Source organism: Trachypithecus francoisi, unplaced genomic scaffold, assembly GCF_009764315.1.
Source record: "Trachypithecus francoisi isolate TF-2019V2 unplaced genomic scaffold, Tfra_2.0 Lachesis_group19, whole genome shotgun sequence".
In the NCBI taxonomy this organism is placed as follows: domain Eukaryota; kingdom Metazoa; phylum Chordata; class Mammalia; order Primates; family Cercopithecidae; genus Trachypithecus; species Trachypithecus francoisi.
In genome coordinates, this window is record NW_022681464.1 from 9085645 (window position 1) to 9106322 (window position 20678).

Genomic DNA, 20678 nt, shown 5'->3' on the forward strand with positions numbered 1-20678 from the left:
TCATCTGCAAACAGGGACAATTTGACTTCTTCTTTTCCTAAGTGGATACCCTTGATTTCTTTCTCTTGCCTGATTGCCCTAGCCAGAACTTCCAACACTATGTTGAATAGAAGTGGTGAGAGAGGGCATCCCTGTCTTGTGCCAGTTTTCAAAGGGAATTTTTCCAGTTTTTGCCCATTCAGTATGATATTAGCTGTGGGTTTGTCATAAATAGCTCTTATTATTTTGAGGTACGTTCCATCAGTACCGAATTTATTGAGCGTTTTTAGCATGAAGGGCTGTTGAATTTTGTCAAAAGCCTTTTCTGCATCTATTGAGATAATCATGTGGTTCTTGTCTTTGGTTCTGTTGATATGCTGGATTACGTTTATTGATTTGCGAATGTTGAACCAGCCTTGCATCCCAGGGATGAAGCCCACTTGATCATGGTGGATAAGCTTTTTGATGTGCTGCTGAATCTGGTTTGCCAGTATTTTGTTGAGGATTTTTGCATCGATGTTCATCAGGGATATTGGTCTAAAATTCTCTTTTTTTGTTGTGTCTCTGCCAGGCTTTGGTATCAGGATGATGTTGGCCTCATAAAATGAGTTAGGGAGGATTCCCTCTTTTTCTATTGATTGGAATAGTTTCAGAAGGAATGGTACCAGCTCCTCCTTGTACCTCTGGTAGAATTCAGCTGTGAATCCATCTGGTCCTGGACTTTTTTTGGTGGGTAGGCTATTGATTGTTGCCTCAATTTCAGAGCCTGCTATTGGTCTATTCAGGGATTCAACTTCTTCCTGGTTTAGTCTTGGAAGAGTGTAAGTGTCCAGGAAATATCCATTTCTTCTAGATTTTCTAGTTGATTTGCGTAGAGGTGTTTATAGTATTCTCTGATGGTAGTTTGTATTTCTGTGGGGTCAGCGGTGATATCCCCTTTATCATTTTTTATTGCGTCTATTTGATTCCTCTCTCTTTTCTTCTTTATTAGTCTTGCTAGCGGTCTGTCAATTTTGTTGATCTTTTCAAAAAACCAACTCCTGGATTCATTGATTTTTTGGAGGGTTTTTTGTGTATCTCCTTCAGTTCTGCTCTGATCTTAGTTATTTCTTGCCTTCTGCTAGCTTTTGAATGTGTTTGCTCTTGCCTCTCTAGTTCTTTTAATTGTGATGTTAGAGTGTCAATTTTAGATCTTTCCTGCTTTCTCTTGTGGGCATTTAGTGCTATAAATTTCCCTCTTCACACTGCTTTAAATGTGTCCCAGAGATTCTGGTATGTTGTATCTTTGTTCTCACTGGTTTCAAAGAACATCTTTATTTCTGCCTTCATTTCGTTATGTACCCAGTAGTCATTCAGGAGCAGGTTGTTCAGTTTCCATGTAGTTGAGCGGTTTTGATTGAGTTTCTTAGTCCTGAGTTCTAGTTTGATTGCACTGTGGTCTGAGAGACAGTTTGTTATAATTTCTGTTCTTTTACCTTTGCTGAGGAGTGCTTTACTTCCAATTATGTGGTCAATTTTGGAATAAGTGCGATGTGGTGCTGAGAAGAATGTATATTCTGTTGATTTGGGGTGGAGAGTTCTATAGATGTCTATTAGGTCAGCTTGGTGCAGAGATGAGTTCAATTCCTGGATATCCTTGTTAACTTTCTGTCTCGTTGATCTGTCTAATGTTGACAGTGGAGTGTTGAAGTCTCCCATTATTATTGTATGGGAGTCTAAGTCTCTTTGTAAGTCTCCAAGGACTTGCTTTATGAATCTGGGTGCTCCTGTATTGGGTGCATATATATTTAGGATAGTTAGCTCTTCTGTTGAATTGATCCTTTACCATTATGTAATGGCCTTCTTTGTCTCTTTTGATCTTTGATGGTTTAAAGTCTGTTTTATCAGAGACTAGGATTGCAACCCCTGCTTTTTTTTGTTCTCCATTTGCTTGGTAGATCTTCCTCCATCCCTTTATTTTTAGCCTATGTATGTCTCTGCATGTGAGATGGCTCTCCTGAATACAGCAGACTGATGGGTCTTGACTCTTGATCCAGTTTGCCAGTCTGTGTCTTTTAATTGGAGCGTTTAGTCCATTAACATTTAAGGTTAATATTGTTATGTGTGAACTTGATCCTGCCATTATGATATTAACTGGTTCTTTTGCTCGTTAGTTGATGCCATTTCTTCCTAGCCTCGATGGTCTTTACATTTTGGCATGTTTTTGCAATGGCTGGTACTGGTTGTTCCTTTCCATGTTTAGGGCTTCCTTCAGGGTCTCTTGTAAGGCAGGCCTGGTGGTGAGAAAATCTCTAAGCATTTGCTTATCTGTAAAGGATTTTATTTCTCCTTCACTGATGAAACTTAGTTTGACTGGATATGAAATTCTGGGTTGAAAATTCTTTTCTTTAAGAACGTTGAATATTGGCCCCCACTCTCTTCTGGCTTGTAGAGTTTCTGCCGAGAGATCTGCTGTTAGTCTGATGGGCTTCCCTTTGTGGGTAACCCGACCTTTCTCTCTGGCTGCCCTTAAGATTTTTTCCTTCATTTCAACTTTGGTGAATCTGGCAATTATGTGTCTTGGAGTTGCTCTTCTGGAGGAGTATCTTTGTGGCGTTCTCTCTATTTCCTGAATTTGAATGTTGGCCTGCCCTACTAGGTTGGGGAAGTTCTCCTGGATGATATCCTGAAGAGTGTTTTCCAAGTTGGTTCCATTTTCCCCCTCACTTTCAGGCACCCCAATCAGACGTAGATTTGGTCTTTTTACATAATCCCATACTTCTTGCAGGCTTTGTTCATTCCTTTTTCTTCTTTTTTCTTTTGGTTTCTCTTCTCGCTTCATTTCATTCATTTGATCCTCAATCGCTGATACTCTTTCTTCCAGTTGATCGAGTCGGTTACTGAAGCTTGTGCATTTGTCACGTATTTCTCGTGTCATGGTTTTCATCTCTGTCATTTCGTTTATGACCTTCTCTGCATTAATTAGTCTAGCTGTCAATTCTTCCACTCTTTTTTCAAGATTTTTAGTTTCTTTGCGCTGGTTACGTAATTCCTCCTTTAGCTCTGAGAAGTTTGATGGACTGAAGCCTTCTTCTCTCATCTCGTCAAAGTCATTCTCTGACCAGCTTTGATCCGTTGCTGGTGATGCACTGCGCTCCTTTGCAGGGGGAGATGCGCTCTTATTTTTTGAATTTCCAGTTTTTCTGCCCTGCTTTTTCCCCATCTTTGTGGTTTTATCTGTCTCTGGTCTTTGATGATGGTGACATACTGATGGGGTTTTGGTATAGGTGTCCTTCCTGTTTGATAGTTTTCCTTCTGACAGTCAGGACCCTCAGCTATAGGTCTGTTGGAGATTGCTTGAGGTCCACTCCCGACCCTATTTGCCTGGGTATCAGCAGCAGAGGTTGCAGAAGACAGAATATTGCTGAACAGCGAGTGTACCTGTCTGATTCTTCCTTTGGAAGCTTCCTCTCAGGGGTGTACTCCATCCTGTGAGGTGTGGGGTGTCAGACTGCCCCTAGTGGGGGATGTCTCCCAGCTAGGCTACTCAGGGGTCAGGGACCCACCTGAGCAGGCAGTCTGTCTGTTCTCAGATCTCAACCTCCGCGTTGGGAGATCCACGGCTCTCCCCAAAGCTGTCAGACAGAGTCGTTCGCTTCTGCACAGGCCCCCTCTGTTTCTCCTGTTGGTCTTCAGCTGTGCGCTGTCCCCAGAGGTGGAGTCTACAGAGACAGGCAGGCTTCCTTGAGCTGCTGTGAGCTCCACCCAGTTCGAGCTTCCCAGCGGCTTTGTTTACCTACTTAAGCCTCAGCAATGGCGGGCGCCCCTCCCCCAGCCTCGCTGCTGCCTTGCGGTTAGATCACCGCAGACTGCTGTGTTAGCAATGAGGGAGGCTCCGTGGGCGTGGGACCCTCCCGGCCAGGTATGGGATATATTCTCTTGGTGTGCCTGTTTGCTTAAAGCACAGTATTGGGGTGGGAGTTACCCGATTTTCCAGGTGTTGTGTGTCTCAGTTCCCCTGGCTAGGAAAAGGGATTCCCTTCCCCCTTGCACTTCCAGGTGAGGCGATGCCTCGCCCTGCTTCAGCTCTCGCTGGTCAGGCTGCAGCAGCTGACCAGCACCAATTTTCCGGCACTCCCTAGTGAGATGACCCCAGTACCTCAGTTGAAAATGCAGAAATCACCGGTGTTCTGTGTCACTCGCGCTGGGAGTTGGAGACTGGAGCTGTTCCTATTCGGCCATCTTGCTCCGCCTAAGTGTGCCGGTGGTACAGTTTAATCCCTAGGATCTCACAGCTTGTTAGGGGCAGAGGAGGGAAACAAATCCAGAATTCCTGAGTTCCAGATCCATGGTTTTCTCATTACACCACTCTGCCAGGATTTACTCACACTTGATGTTGTCCAGACTTTAGCTTATAAACAAAATGGGAAATTCTGTATGAAATTATTTATATTGTACGACACTCAAATTTGCAATCTCCTCATTCAATTTTTTACTTTCAAGTGGAGTTTATACTTTTAACAGTTTTGAGCTTTTGGTTCAATGCTCAGTTTCAACCTCCTGCTTACTGAAGCCCTTACTCTTCCCTTCCATCATCCTTGTTTAGGAATGTGGAGAGCTTATCTGGCTCAGAACACCTGCATTCCTCTCATCTCCTGTGTTCACTAAAAATCCCCTGCCTGGTCTCCTCCTGGTATCCAGAAGCCTGGTTGAGCAAGATGTATTCCTGGAGGAGGAAGAGGTAGGAGTCAGTAGGCCTGGTGTCCTAAATCTTCATGTGTGCTTGTTGGCACTGTGGGGATAGAAGCTGAACGCCCAGCACTCAGGCCATACCTGACTCCTGCTTTGGTTCTGTTGGTACAAGGAGCAGGTTCTGAGAGGAGATGTGCTGCTCTCTACAGTAGTGAGCATGCTGAGGGGCTTTAAAGTCATGATGCAAGTATCTCAGGGACAATGGAGATTTTGCTCCAGGAAATCCAGACTCTCTGTGCATTTTCTCTTTGTATGCATGGGAGGGCTTGTATCTTTTCTTTCTGTCTTTGACTTTTTTTCTGTCCCTCCCTGGCTTTTTCTTTGTGTGTGTCTCTCGCTCTGTACTTGTCCTCCGCCAACTTCCTAAACGCTCTGTCTCCTCCTCTGCTCTGACTCCACTTCTTTCTTTATTTCTATCTCTCTTCCTTAATTGGCCATAATTTATAACTATAACCTATTATTCATGAGTTATTTGATTGGATAAAATGTTAACTCTTCTATTCATACATTTAAAGGCTAAGAAGCAGAACAGTATGCATTTTTCTCTTAAACACTAATTTAATGGTAGTTTAGTTCATATTGCCCCAGGTTGAGCTCCTTTAAATCCATGCCATCAGTATAACATTGCCCCCCTCCCCATCCCATCTGAGCCCATTGACTGAGATTTCACTCTCTGGTTCTGCTCCTCTAACATTTTGATACTTGGAGGCAGTGAAGACTGTAGGAAAATGTGGGGACTCAGGCAGGGATGGGATCTTTGGCCTAAGGTGCTCCCACCTCTCCAGGTTTTGAGCAGTCCCTGAGTGGCCCTTGGGCATCAGGGCAGGGGTGGGGAAGGGGCATAAAGAGGGTGGAATGGCCCCCAACTTAGAGATAGGCTGAATTCTCAGACCTTTTGTTTTATCCTGGGAGCTTAGCGGCCAGAGAGGAACTTCCCAGACCACAGCGTCCAGAAGCCCCGGGCATGGGCCAAGGAGAATGAAAGGGAAGGGAAGTCACAAGAGCAACAACAGCAGTAGCAATGCTTACTGAGAGCCTATGTTGAGCCAGGCTTTTTTATAAGCACTTTATAAGGTTAACACATGTAATCCTCACAACACCCTATGAAACAGACAATATTATGCTTATTTTATGGTACACTGAGGCACAGAGTAGGGTTGCCAGTTAAATTTGAATTTCAGATAAGCAATGAATAATGTTTTTGTACAAGCATGACCCAAATATTAGATAGAACACACTTAAACCATTATGCATTGTTTATCTAAAATCCAAATTTAATAGGGATTTTGTAGTTCTATTGGCTAAATCTGGCAGCTCTAGCACAGAGAGATAAGGACACTTACTTAAGGTTGCACAACTATTAGTGGTAGAGCCAGAATTTAAACTTGGACAGTCTGACCCAGGGGAGAGTCCTTAATTACCCCCCTGTGCCTCCCATCCCTGGCCCTACCTTCACTCTGTCCAGGCACCTCCCTTGTGCTGGGTGTTACCTCCACGCTGAGGGGTCTGACTCAGACCTCCCTTTCCTAGATGGACTCAGCAGTCTGCTATGCCAACTCCTCAGCCACACTCTGTGTACCTTCCAAAAGCATACATAACTGGCTCATTCCATTAAAATCCATTAGTTCAACACTTACGTATTGTGCACTGACTACATACAACCCTCTCTACTAAAATAGCCCTGGCTAGTAGATTCATTCTGGAAAGGGTTGGAACAGTCCCCATATGTCCCTCTCCTTCTAGACACTTCCATCTAATATGACCCTGATTGAGGCTCTGTGTGCTCCAGGCAGGTCACATAACCATTTTCAATGGGGTGTCTGGAGACAGTGTCCCCATGTTTGTTCTCTACCCCAGGCAAATGACTAATGAAACGATTCCCAGACTGGGTAGAATAGCAGGGCAATGCTGTCAGGGGCAGACGGGGGAGAGTTTGGGACCCCATAGAGGGCCTCTCATTCTCAGCCCATGACTGCTGCTAGACGAGACCTTTCTAAGAGGACATTCCAATATTTCCCTGTCCACCCCCACAGGTACTACTTTCCATGCCAACGTTGGCTGGCAGTGGAGGAGGATGATGGTCAGCTGTCCAGGGAGCTGTTGCCAGTGGATGAGTCCTATGTGCTGCCACAGAGCGAGGAGGGTGGGGGAGGCGGTGACAACAACCCCCTCGACAACCTGGCCCTGGAGCAGAAAGGTTTTCTAAACTAGAGCTGATTTCTTTCTCCAGTACCCCCTCCCTCTGCCTCTCCCTAACCCTAAGTCTCCATCTTCCTTCCCTTCCCAGTGGACTCTGGGCACTTCCTCCCTGACAAGGCAGTATAAAGCACACAGCTTAGGACCGAGTTATTGTCAGAAATGAAATTGAATGGATTGGAATCAAATTGAATGAATTGGAATGGAGTGGAATGGACTGAAATGGGATGATTGGAATGGAATAGATGGGAATGAAATTGAATGGAATGGGATGGGTTGGAATGAAATGGAATGGGATGGAATGGAATGGAATGGTATGGAGTAGAGTGGAATGGAATGGAGTGGAGTGGGATGGAATGGAATGGAATGTGATGGGTTGGAATGGAATGGAATGTATTGAAATGGAATGGAATGCATTGAAGTGGAATGGAGTGGAGTGGAGTAGAATGGAGTGGAGTGGATTGGAATGGAATGGAATGGGATGGGTTGGAATGTAATGTATTGGGATGGAATGGAATGGAGTGGAGTGGAGTGGAGTAGAATGGAGTGGAGTAGAGTGGAGGAGAATGGAATGAGTGTAGCCACTTCTGGTTCAGTCTTTTGCCCTCCCCTATAGGCACTCAATGTATTTTTGTCAAGGGAAAGAATGAACAGTAACCTTCAAGAGTTCTATGATGCTCCCCTGAAACATGCATCCCTAAAACTCCTCCCAGCCAGGAGGAGTCAGAATGGGGCTCCTGGCTGCTGAACCTCTGACCCTTAAAGTCATTCCAAGACTCCTCTAACCATCCTATCAACTCTATTGATTGAAGGCTTCCTGTATAAGCTAGAGGCAGAGGACTCACCTCTCTACCCTCTGGAAGTTTCCAGAATAATGGTGACTGCAGAACAACACGTGCTGAAAAAAATGATTCCTAGAAATGGCCAAGAGAAATGTAGAAACATACTTATTACGAATCACTGGGCTCACAGATATAGGATTGAAGGGGCAAGAGAAAAATTGGAGTGATGGGGCTAGAGGGAGTGAATCAAGGAAGCCCTCCTAGAGGAGGTGGTTGTCCTCTTTCCTCCTTTCATGAGAGGAACAATCTACAATTCATTGCTCTATACTATTCTCTTGGCAGATAAATCTACCACATTCTCAGTGACGATAAAGACTGGGGTTAAGAAGAATGCAGGCACAGATGCTAATGTCTTCATCACACTCTTTGGCACACAAGATGACACTGGTAAGAAAGCAGTGCAGGGCCAAGGTTCACACACGTTCTTCCCCAGGGAGACCAGAAGACTCAGCAGAAATTTCCAAGGGAATCCCAATTATGCTTCTGTCTCTCAATAGGATGCAAGCAATTAGCCCCATCAAGAAAGGCAGTTCCTTTTTTTCTAAAACTTTTCTTCTTCTCTGAGCCAGCTTTCGTTTTCTGTGGAGGTAGCCCTGACTCCACCCAACAACAATCTGGGACAAGGTGGCTTTGCGCAACTTCCAATGAAATTCAGCCATGGTACTTTCAGTATGAGGCACTCCAGGCATTGTAGAGTTGTTTAGGAGCCTTTGCCCAGGTACTCAGAGAAGGTGGTATTTCGTGTTGGGTCCAGCCATCTGCTTACACCACTGTCCAGTCATTCTGTTGAGTTTAGAGAGGAGTCAGTCCCTCAAGTAGTCATCATGTATTTGCTCAAAATCCTGCAGGTCCAGGGCCTAGTGCCAAGCATTATTGAAGAATAAATGGACCTAACCCTTGACCATGGGGTGCTCATATCTACTACAACAATGTGCTGGTAGAGAGCGTGGACTCTGAAGCTTGTCTGATTGGTTCAAACCTCCACTCCACCATTTATGAGCTGTGTGACATTGGGCAAGTTGCTTAACCCCTCTGTGCCTTAGTTTCCTCTATTTATAAAATGAGGATAAAATTAGTATGTGCCTTATAGAGTTGAAAGTCTAATGAAGTTGAACACGTGCAACATTTGGGACAAAAGTGGCACTCAATAAACATTAATTAACATCAATTATTTAATAGGTTGTATAAAGCAGATAATATATAATGATATAATTAGGTCATAACCTACAAATGTATGTGATTGCAATCCTTCCTGAACCATGATCAAAGAAATTAATGGGCTTTGGCAACTGCTTTTATTAACTGAGACCTTTCCATGTGTTAGACACATTCTTGAGCATCCAACAGTCATCGACTCATTAAATCCTCACAACAGCCCTACAAAGAAGGGACTAAGACCTCTCCTTTTTGACATTTGGAAAACCAAGTCTCAGAAATATTACATAATTTTCCCAAGGCCACCCAGTGGTAAGTGGCAGAGCTAGGGATTGGACCAAGGTCTGTCTGTCTCTCTGTATACTTAAACCAGTCTGTAGTGAGTCTAGGAATAGCAGACTTTCTACATGAGGTGGGCCCAGAACTGGGACTTATCAGGGTACAGGGACTTAAAGGCAATGCAGTGCATGCTGAGGCAGGAGGACACGGTGATGACTCTGAGATCACCCTAGTTTCAGACTGACACTGCAGCCAGTCTCAGGACGATTATATTTGTGAAATAGCTGAGGGTGGGGGAGGCATTCAAATTCATCCCTCCTCTGTCATCCAAAGAAGATGCTCCAGAAATTCCCACATGTCCCATCCCCAGGGAACATAGGGAGTGTGGCTTTGTCACTGGCTCCCTCTCCATGTAGAGAGTTGTGAGGGTATGGAAGTGGTGCAGCATTGACTTAGAGCTCCACAACTGTCTCCTGGATGATTTTGAGTAAGGTATCTCTTTTGACATAAACTGGAAATGAAAATGCACACCCTAAAGGGTTATTGTAAAACTCAATGAAAGAACACACACAAAAAAGTGAGAGCACGTGGACAGAGGGAGGGGAACATCACACACTGAGGCCTGTCAGGGGGTGGGGGCTTAGGGGAGGGATAGCATTAGGAGAAACACCTAATGTAGATGACAGGTTGATGGGTGCAGCAAACCACCAGGGCACGTGTATTCCTATGTAACAAAACTTCACATTCTGCACGTGTACCCAGAACTTAAAATATAACAAAAATTTAAAAAATATGTATAAAAAGACAATGTGGTGTATATATACACCATGGAATACTACTCAGCCATAAAAAGGAATGAAATAATGTCTTATACAGCAACTTGGATGGAGCTGGAGCCCATTATTCTAAGTGAAGTAACTCAGGAATGGAGAAACCAAATACTGAATGTTCTCACTTATAAGAGAGAGCTAAGCTATGAGGGTGCAAAAGCATACAAAATGATATAATGGACTGTGGGGACTCATTGCAGGAAGGTTGGGAAAGGGGTGAGGGATAAAAGACAAGATTGGGTACAGAGTACACTGCTCAGGTGGTGGTGCACCAAAATCTCAGGATTCACTGCTAACTCACCCATGTAACCAAAAACCACCTGTACCCCAAAAGCTATTGAAATAAATTTTTTTTTTTTTTTTTAAGATGGAGTCTCGCTCTATCGCCCAGGCTGGAGTGCAGTGGCCGGATCTCAGCTCACTGCAAGCTCCACCTCCCGGGTTCCCGCCATTCTCCTGCCTCAGCCTCCCGAGTAGCTGGGACTACAGGCGCCCGCCACCTCGCCCGGCTAGTTTTTTGTATTTTTAGTAGAGACGGGGTTTCACCGTGTTAGCCAGGATGGTCTCGATCTCCTGACCTCGTGATCCGCCCGTCTCGGCCTCCCAAAGCACTGGGATTACAGGCTTGAGCCACCGCGCCCGGCCGAAATAAAAATTTTTTTAAATGCCCACTGTGCAAAGGTAGCCAGTGGATGATAATTGCACAGCCTAAATTTGGTGGAAGTTCAGAAATTTGGTCATTTTGAAAAGGGATTAAAGGTTTGGGTCTGACTAGGATTGAAAGGCCTCAGGTCCAGCCAGTCATGCTGGGGTCATCCAATTGACAGGAATGACCCTCCTGAAGTCCTCCAAGACAAACAGCAATAAGTTTGAGAGGGACAGCATTGAAATCTTCACGGTGGAGACGCTGGATCTGGGAGATCTGTGGAAAGTTCGGCTTGGCCATGACAACACAGGTGTGGCTTCCCTCCCCTCTGCTCCCTGTTAAGACTTTAAGGACCATGGACAGGTCCTTGTGGTCCTCTGGGAAAGACTCTGGAAATTCGAATGCCATCTGTCTTCTGTAATGACACAGCTTCCTCAATCCCTTTAGCCCAGCAGAGCCCAGAGAGTCCTCAGCTGCACACAGAGTTTCTGGCCTAATTAGTCTAGCGGTGTACCTGGACACTGGTGATTTTTAAAGCCTTTCTCTATCCCCCAGTGTCGGTAATTTTAATGCACAGCCAGATATGAAAATCCCCAATCTAACTCAGTAGTTCTTTGAGTGTGCAACAGAATCATCTGGAGGGTTATTAACTCACAGATTTCTTGGCTCCACCCCCAGAGCCTTTGATTCAATTGCATCATTCCTATCATTGGGTAAGATTATAGAGCTTTTGTAAATAAGCTTTTTCTGGCATCCCTGAGGTCTGTTTGAAGCCCCTTTTTCAAGGAAGGACGGCATCCTTGCTTCCTCTCAGTGCCCTCCCACCTCAGCCTCTCCCTATTCTTCTGTCATCTCCTATTGATGCTCTTTTACTAATGTCACTGACAGTAGCCTGGAGTGTAATCCAGCTTCAACATCTGGGTGCACATTTTAATAGCAATGCTGCAAGCAAAAGGGATGTCATGTTAATGGTATCGGCCAGCCACCAAATAAGGAAGGATGTCAGGAGTCCCTGAAGTTACCCACAGGAAATCATCTCTGCTCGGATCCTTGATGGGTTCTGTGTCTCCTCTCTTTCTAGGCAAGGCCCCAGGCTGGTTTGTAGACTGGGTAGAGGTGGATGCCCCATCTCTTGGAAAGTGCATGATGTTTCCCTGTGGCCGCTGGCTGGCCAAAAATGAAGACGACGGGTCCATCATCAGAGACCTCTTCCACACAGAGCTTCAGACGAGGCTGTACACGCCATGTAGGAACCACACACGGCAAGGCCTTCTCTGGGGCCCCATCACCAGCTACCCCAATTCAGCCCCAGTTCCTCCTTCAGCATTGATTGTGGGCCAGGCCCACCTTGAAGATTTTGGTCTCTCATCCCTGTCTTGAATTTCCTGAGCTCTGTGGGGACCGTGGGCAGAGTTCTGGACCCAGGAAATGAAAATATGAGATTTATTCTAAACTCCACTCCAAGTTAGTTGGTGACAACATGTAGAGAGTCTAACCTCTCTAGGGTTCAGATTCCTCATCTGCAGCATAGAGATAATAATGCAGGATGATAGCAATATGCAAAAGGAAGAAAGATAAACATCTAACCAAGGAATCATTATCAGCCCTGTCACCAGTCCTTACTCCAGTCATTAACATGCCAAATAAATCAACAGTATAAGATTTTCTCAGGTGGTATACATGACTGCCAGCCCCAAAATGGCTTGAAAGGGCCCTCACTTATGGGTTGAAGGGAAACACAGCCTGGACCCTGCCAGACCCAGAATTCAAAAAGAAGGTGAATGTAATTCCAATTTATAGCTAAGGGGAAGAAGGGAAGGGAGTAATTTAGTGAAGTTTTGACACTTCCTTTCCAATGTCATCAGAAAGAATGTATTAAATGTTTATAGACATGTAAGTATGTAGTACTAGGTACGGGGAATCAAACTGAAATTAAACTCTAAAAGTCTGTCTAAATTTGGTAAAATGTGAATAAAATCCAGAGCATATAATTTTTTCTAACTAAATAATAAACTGTACCGCAGGATTTCCCCCAAACAACTCATACTTAATAGCATGTATCAGTGATGAACAACTTTTTGCCTAGAGCAATAAAATGAACAGATCATCAAAATATCTTCTGATCCAAAGTCTAAAATGAAGTGAGATTTCTCTGGCTGGGCATGCCCAAAACCAGCCCTGGATCCAGCCTCTGTTCCCAGGAGTCACCTGCAGGCGAGGACAGACTCTGGTCTGAAAGATGTGCATGGGGCTGGCAGCAGCACTGGTTGGGACCCTTGAGGACAAACGCATCCATTTCTCCCTACATGCCCTAGGACACACCATACCAAAAAAGAAAAGAAAAAGAAAGAAAAGATAAAGAGTTTGTATGGCTTGACTTTGAACATGCTCAGTTCCAGCCTGATATTAAAACTAACCTAAAGAGTGAGCTGTTCCTGCCCAGAAACTTCCAGGGGTTCTCCTACTGCTGGCCAGTCTCAGGAAAGCTCAGATTCTGTTGCCAGCTTTTCTGTTCAAGGCTTTCCAAGTCTTGGGGCAGGGAGAGAACCCAGAGGCTCAGAGGAAAGGGCTGTATGCTGCAGAGATGACACCTCTGTTATTGCCTGAGCACCTGGCAGGGTCGAGGCTGTTTCCCTTCAACCTATGGGTGAAGGCCTTTTCAAGCCATTGTGGAGTAGTGGTCACCTCCATGGGCTGTCCCTTTCTGTGGCCTGTGGCTAAGCAGTAATACCTATCTCTAGTTCACAGCAACAGGATTCCTAGAGGCTGACCATACAGGCTTTAAGGTCAGACAAGCCTGGGTTTGAGTTCAAGTTCTACCATGTGACTTTGGGCAAGTTACTTCACCTCTCTGAGCCTTGGTTTTCTCATCTGTAACATGGAGTGTAATAATGCCTACTCCTTTGGGTTATTGTGAGGGTTAAAGGAGATAAGGACCATAGCATACTCAGTACAAAGTCTGACATATAGGAAGTACTTAATAAGTGATTACTATTACTACTGTGGGTATCACTACTACAGCCCTATAGCAAAGTAGCCATGATGATAAATGAAAGCAGCATCCTCATCTGGAGAAGGTTAGGGCCACAAGAGAGCAGGAAGCTTCTATTGTGACTTCTTTCAAGGGCCAAGATTACAGGATAGAGTAGACATCCACTTGAACTGTTTCTCTGGGTTTTCAATATTCTTCTTTTCTTTTTCTTAATTTTTTTTAGTTACTGTGACCCAGAGTAAGTGTACACATTTATACGCATATGCAAAAAATAAAAATGTCACAAAATATTGTACCCTCACTATGTGTGATATACAGTGATATTTTTCTATTAATTTTTTTCATTTCCACATATTTTTAAAAACACTGTTGACAACCTACTAAACCCATTTCACAACCTGCTAATGAACTAACCTATAGTTACTATAGCAATACATTGTTTTAGGCACTCTCAAACTTTAGTATAAACTATGAGTTAAATATTTAGATCCCTAGACCCATCCCACAGAGAAGCTAAGGCAGGGTTTGCAAATCTGTATTTTATTTTTATTTTATTATTTTTTTCGAGAGAGTTTCATTCTGTTACCCAGGCTGGAGTGCAGTGGCATGATCTCAGCTTATTACAACCTCCACCTCCCAGGTTCAAGCAATTCTCCTGCCTCAGCCTCTCAAGTAGCTGGGACTAAGGTGCCTGCTACCACGGCCAGCTACCTTTTATGTTTTTAGTAGAGACAGGGTTTCACCATGTTGGTTGGGCTAGTCTCAAACTCCTGACCTCAAGTGATTCGCCCACCTCGGCCTCCCAAAGTGCTGGGATTACAGGCATGAACCACCACACCTGGCCTGCAAATCTGTATTTTTAACAAGCATCCCCAAAAGTTTCTGAAGCAAAGGGTCTTCCACCCATGCATAGAGACATACTGATCTCTATTCACACTGGTGGCTGCCCGCCAGGAAGCTACTTGCTGACAGCACTGATTTGTCAACCCTCTTTTGAGGACAGATAGTCCCTGATGGGACCAAGTAAACCCTGGTGCAGCCCTTGCCTCCTGCTATCCCCTCCCCTATAAAAGACCTCTGTAATGTGAGGGAACCTGAATGAGGGACTGGGTGTGAGGTGGATGGGTTGGGGAAGGCAGGCCATCTGGGAGCAAGGGAGGGCCTGGGAGCAGGGGATAGGGAGAGGAGAGAAAGAATGCTCACTACTGTAGACTAGCTGATCCAATCAGCATGTTGCCCCCTGAAATCTAGTGCTCTTGTTTATGGAGTCTCTTCAGCCAAGCACCATGTGGAGGGCACTTTACAGACAGTGGACACTGAGGCTCAGAAGTAACTTGCCCAGATAGCACCAATGGTCAAGACATAGCCGGGTTTCCAGCCTGGGCTTGTCAAATTCCAAAGCCTGTGCTTTCAACCAGTTTGGTACATGCACTCTGGGATGTGAGAGGCTCACACAACCTGGTATGAGGGGGTGAGGGTTTTCCGTGGTGGCTAGGCAGGACCAGACCCCAACTGCAGTTGCTAGGCAACCTTGTGAAGGTCCAGGTCCCTGGGCAGCAGATCCCCAGTGCAAGGGTCCAGGCTGGTGGTGCTGGTGAAGAACTGGCTCTCACCATGTTTGTTTTATGTTCTCTCATCCCCTCTGGCTTTGTTCTCTGACCACCACCCTCAGTTGTTCCTTACGAGATCACCCTCTACACCAGTGATGTCTTTGCTGCTGGGACAGATGCCAACATCTTCATCATCATCTATGGCTGCGATGCTGTGTGCACCCAGCAGAAGTATCTGTGCACCAACAAGAGGGAACAGAAGCAGTTCTTTGAGAGGAAGTCTGCCTCACGCTTCATTGTGGAGGTACTTGGGCTCAGCAGGCTGTCCAGGGATGGGGTAGGTCAGACAGAGGGAGAGGAGAAGCCCTACATTCAGGGCAGAACACATACCCTTCATCCTGATGCACTGCTATTAGAGAGGAAGGTGGGAAGCTCATCCTGCCTTCCTGGGCCTCAGTACATCCAAGCAACAGGGGAATGGTGAAGCTCAACCTGTGCCTCCTGGACTGATGTCAGGATCAAAGGCAATGATGAGAGACAGGACTTGGAAACACTAGAGGCATAACGTCAACAGGCTCTCTAGAGCTTCCAACAATAGACACTTACCCACAGGTGGTACATGGCTCCCAGACTTGCTGGTTGTGGGGTTCTGCTGATACTGCTAGCCAGGGAGAGGTGGAAATCCCACCACCAGTGGTCATGTGGGGATAGAGTCTCCTGCTCAGCTCTCAAGCTATGGTCAAACAATTTAATAGAGAAGAACATGTATGTTCCATGGCTTCCCATCAGATCTTGACAATGGGGGTGCTGTTGTTCAGTTTTTACTGTGCCTGTAGGTCATAGCGCCTTGGAATCCATATACTTCAATTTAGTGCATATGCACTGTGCCTGCCCAGTGTGCTCAGCTGTACGCCAGGTTGGGTGGGAGACACAAGAGAAGGGGAGAGCTCAGATACTGCCTGAGAGGGGCTTACGGTCAAGTTGGGGACCCCAGTCCTCCCCACAAAGGTAATGAGAGAGTCTGGTGATGGTCATTGTCACTGACCCTGTGGGTCAGAGGGCACTGTCATAGGCTTTATCTATGCGAACTCACTTAATTATCATAAAAATTCTGTGCTGCAATTGTCCCCAGGTAAATACGGGGAAACTGGGGCACAGAGGTTTAGTTGCTTCCCTAAAACCACACAGCTAGGATGTAGTGAGAGAAGGATTGAAACCCAGGAGGACTGGCTCTGGAATATACACTCTTAGCTACTGTAGTAGACAAGCAAATGGACTGAGCTTACTATCACTGTTTAGAGAAGGGAGAAGGCTCATTGAAAGAGGTGGCTTTGAGTTGGATCTGAAAGGGGCCAGTAGCAGGGACAAGGAGGAAAGGCATTTCTAGCAAAGGGAAGAGCATGGCCAGCAGCTCAGAGGTGGAAATAAGCGTGTGGCTTGAGGTTTGGCTAGAAGCCATGGGAGGAGTGTGATGTGACTTGGATGGACAACAGTAATGAAGCAAGACTTAGAGGGGAAGTGCAGGAGACCCTGAAGGAGAAGAGCCAGGAGCCTCAGAAGCCTGGGCCCTCTGGGCAGTGGGATCTTTGGAGATGTACCCCTTATTTTCTGATAGGAAACAAAGCCCAGGGCACCTTCCTTCTTCCTGGGCCAGTCTCTATCCCGGGGGACGCCCTGCTCTCTTCCCACCTTCTCTGGAGCAGTCAGCACTTGTGGGAAGGTCTGTCACCTTTGTTGAGTCTTTTAACAAGAAAATGTAAGGGTGATTCATTAATCCACACAAAGCTAACGTCTCATCTACCCAAGATGTCGTGGTGCGTGAGTCATCCAGGCCTGATGCCGTCAGTGGCTGAGGCTGTGATCACACCTCAGCATGACTTCCGGGGAGTTTTTATCAATGAAGTCCCCACTAATAGACAGCTATAATTTGCCAGTAATTTTGTTGCTATGTTTTTTTCTTTTCAAATGTCTCTGGATTTGGGGGCAGTGTGAGAGCTGGGAAACAAATGAAAGGGCTTTGTCTCCTGGCCTCTGTTTCTCTGCCCACCTGTGTCCCTCTCTCTGCACTTCCCTTTTCTGATTGATTTTCAGGTAGGAGGTAAAACGCTGGATTGCAGAGTCCATAACCCTGGATCTGACTCTGGCTCAGCCGCTAACACACGAGGAAGCCACTTCCTCTCTCTGTGGCCCCCTCCTAAGAAAAGGGGTTGACCAGAAAAAGAACAATAATAGCTAAGAGTTATTGAGAACGTCCAAGGGCCAGCACAGTTCTAAGGACCTGATGTGTATCAACTCATTTAATCTTCATAACATTTCCACGACATCAGTAGTATGACCATCACATTTTACAGATGAGGAAATAAAGCACAGAAAAGCTAAGCAGACTTACTCAAGGTGTCTTAAAACAGCAGAGCTAGGATGTAGACTCAAGCAGTTCAGTTTCAGAGCATTCTCTGCCTAATTCTTTCACCTTCCAGAATACTAGGGTCCCTTTTGATGCTGATGTCCTCTGAGTCTTTCTCTGGAGCCTACCAACCATGACTAGCTGTCCCCTAAAGGCCACCTTGCTCTCTGAGGGGTTAGAACTGAGACGGCAGCCGGGCATGGTGGCTCACGCCTGTAATCCCAGCATTTTGGGAGGCCAAGGTGGGTGGATCACCTGAGGTTAGGAGTTCGAGACCAGTTTGGCCAACATGGTAAAACTCCGTCTCTGCTAAAAATATAAAATTTAGCTGGGCATGGTGGCAGGTACCTGTAATCCCAGCTACTCCAGAGGCTGAGGCAGGAGAATCGCTTGAACCTAGGAGGTGGAGGTTGCCCTGAGTTGAGGTTTCACCACTACACTCCAGCCTGGGCGACAACAGCGAAACTCCATCTCAAAACAAACAAACAAACAAACAGAAAAAACCTGAGGCGGCCATCCTGTCCGATGCAGCTTAGGGCTTAGAGGATTAAGGTCACAGAAGCCAGAGATTCTCCTCTGCATCCCATACCTGTATGCTCCAGGTGGAAGAGAGAAGATGTTGTAGCTGCCCCATCCCCCGCCCAGTTCAGGGGCTTACCTGGCACACATGTATCAGCTTTTTCGTTCAAGGGACTTTTATGCACACCATCGTGGTTAAGGCTCACCACCACATTATGAGAAGGCCTGGCTGATTTTATCATACCCATTTTGCAGCTAAGGAAACACTCTTTCATCCTTGCAACCTATGCTTATTGAGTGCCTAGGTCATGGGCACTGTTCTAGGTTTTCAGGATACAATGCAGAGCAAAATGATGCCTGCCTTGTGGTTCTCAGTGGTGAAAGAGATGGTAGGTGTCACACAAATAAATGAAAACTTACAACTATGAGAAGTGCTCCAAGGAGGGGCTCCACTATGCAACAAGAGTCTGTCATGAAAAGAGTTCACTTTTTTGGGTAGGTTAAGGGCTTTCCTGAGGAAGTGATCGTTGAGACCTGAATTACGAGGTTGAGCAGGCATGGCATTAGGAAAGAAGAGGAAGACAGAGAGGCAAGCAAAGCATGTGCAAAGGCCCTGTGACAAGGAATGTGGAGTTTGAGGGACTGGCATTTCTATGTGGGATCTCAGAAAAGGAGTGGCTGGAAGGTGGGGGACTCTTAGAGGTCTGGGGCCTTGAATAAGTCAACTTGGCAAGACAGGAGCATGGCACAGCCAGGACTCATCTTTTGCTACTCAATTCAGTTCTCACACAAGGGATGAGTTGCTACAACAGCGAGCAGTGGAAGATGGGGAGCTGGGTTCCACGCTGAAAAGGGGTCCCCCTCCCAGAGAAGGTAGATTGAACCAAGTTCTGGAGTCAAGGCTGACTTTAAGAGAGGGGACATGAGGCATGGGCATGGCATGTGTGTCAAGGTCAGTGGGAGTTGGCCTGGCTGGACAGTGGGGACATATCAGGAGGAAGTGCAAAGGGACTCAAGGTAGATGCCCTGGGGAAGCAGGATGTTGCCGAGGCCATACTTTCCTGGATCTTTCAGCTAACATCTGGTGCCTTATCTCCTTTCCAAAGTTAGAAGATGTGGGAGAAATCATTGAAAAAATTCGGATTGGCCATAATAACACAGGCATGAATCCTGGGTGGCACTGCTCTCACGTGGACATCCGCAGGCTCCTCCCGGATAAAGATGTGAGTTTTTGACTGGTCTGTCCTGCTGTTTCTTTTGTCCCTTTCCAGAGCAGATTCAAGGCGAATTCCCTGTAAGAACCTGCTGGCTAGATCAGCCTTATTGAGATAAAAATCTCATAATGAAAATTCACCCAGTTCACTCAGAGTGCAGAAACAAGCTCTGGTCTCAAGCAGAATTTTCTAGAACTTGGTTTAGTGGTCAAGGAGGAGGGTCTGTGCGTGTCTCTGCTCCCCACCTCCAAGGCCATATTACTAGTGAGTGACCGGAGTGCCCTTCCTGTAACTCAAGGTAAATTCACAGAAGAAAATCTACCTCAGACAACTTTAAAAACATTCTGAAACCACAAAAGTATAAACCTAGGAGATGGATCTCAGTCACAGCTATGGATATGAATGAAGAGGGAGCAATTTTTATTTTTTTATTTTTTTGAGACGGAATCTTGCTCTGTCACGCAGGCTGGAGTGCAGCAGTTCTCTGCCTTCTGGGTTCGTGATTCTCCCACTTTAGCCTCCCAAGTAGCTAGGACTACAGGCATGGACCATCACGCCCGACTAATTTTTGTATTTTGTTAGTAGAGACGGGGTTTCACCATGTTGACCAGGCTGGTCTTGAAATCCTGACCTCAGGTGATCCACCTGCCTTGGCCTCCCAAAGTGCTAGGATTATAGGCATGAGCCACTAATGTGCCTGGCCAGAGGGAGCAATTTTAAGTACAGAGCACCCCCCTCCCTTTACCCACTGAGTCTGAGTCTCCAGGATGGAGTTCAGATACCTATTATTAAGTGACCCTGGGAACCCCAGCCTTTCAGAGCCAAACTCTGATGTGGTTGTACAAGTCTTTAAGACTGGGTCTACTGAAATTGGGGCAAGGGGCTCCCTGTGGCTTTTACATTATTTATGGGGCCCCATGATCCTCGTCCTTGGTCTCCAGGAGTACTGAGACGCCGATGAATCCCTGAAGTTGGCAGCTTTCACATTAAGGGCTAATTTTTCTTTTTCTGCCTCACCCCAGGGTGCAGAGACCTTGACTTTCCCATGTGATCGGTGGCTTGCCACCTCTGAGGATGACAAAAAGACCATTCGAGAACTGGTTCCGTATGACATCTTCACTGAGAAATACATGAAAGATGGGTCCTTACGGCAAGTCTACAAGGAAGTAGAAGAGCCTCTGGACAGTAAGTGTGGTGTGGCCACCCTTATCACCATGGGCAGGCTCCAGGACCCTGGTCCTCCCTGTGGAGCACATGCCCTGTGCCAGGCTGAGCCTCTTCACCCAGGAGGAGGGTCTGTTGTTACCTCCACTCTGTAGAGAGGGCCACTGAGGCTCACAG

General features: G+C 46.0%; 1 protein-coding gene across 3 annotated transcripts in view; it reads left to right on the top strand.

Moving 5' to 3' along the window:
• The window catches only part of LOXHD1 (lipoxygenase homology domains 1), a 140519-nt gene that overhangs the window by 62764 nt on the left and 57077 nt on the right, over positions 1–20678 (top strand). For all 3 annotated transcript variants that reach the window (XM_033177834.1, XM_033177835.1, XM_033177836.1), the window contains 7 exons: positions 6744–6907; positions 8031–8135; positions 10840–10968; positions 11740–11904; positions 15323–15504; positions 19230–19346; positions 20360–20522. In XM_033177834.1, coding sequence (XP_033033725.1) covers positions 6744–6907; positions 8031–8135; positions 10840–10968; positions 11740–11904; positions 15323–15504; positions 19230–19346; positions 20360–20522 — 1025 coding nt within the window. The remainder of the gene's footprint in view (positions 1–6743; positions 6908–8030; positions 8136–10839; positions 10969–11739; positions 11905–15322; positions 15505–19229; positions 19347–20359; positions 20523–20678) is intronic.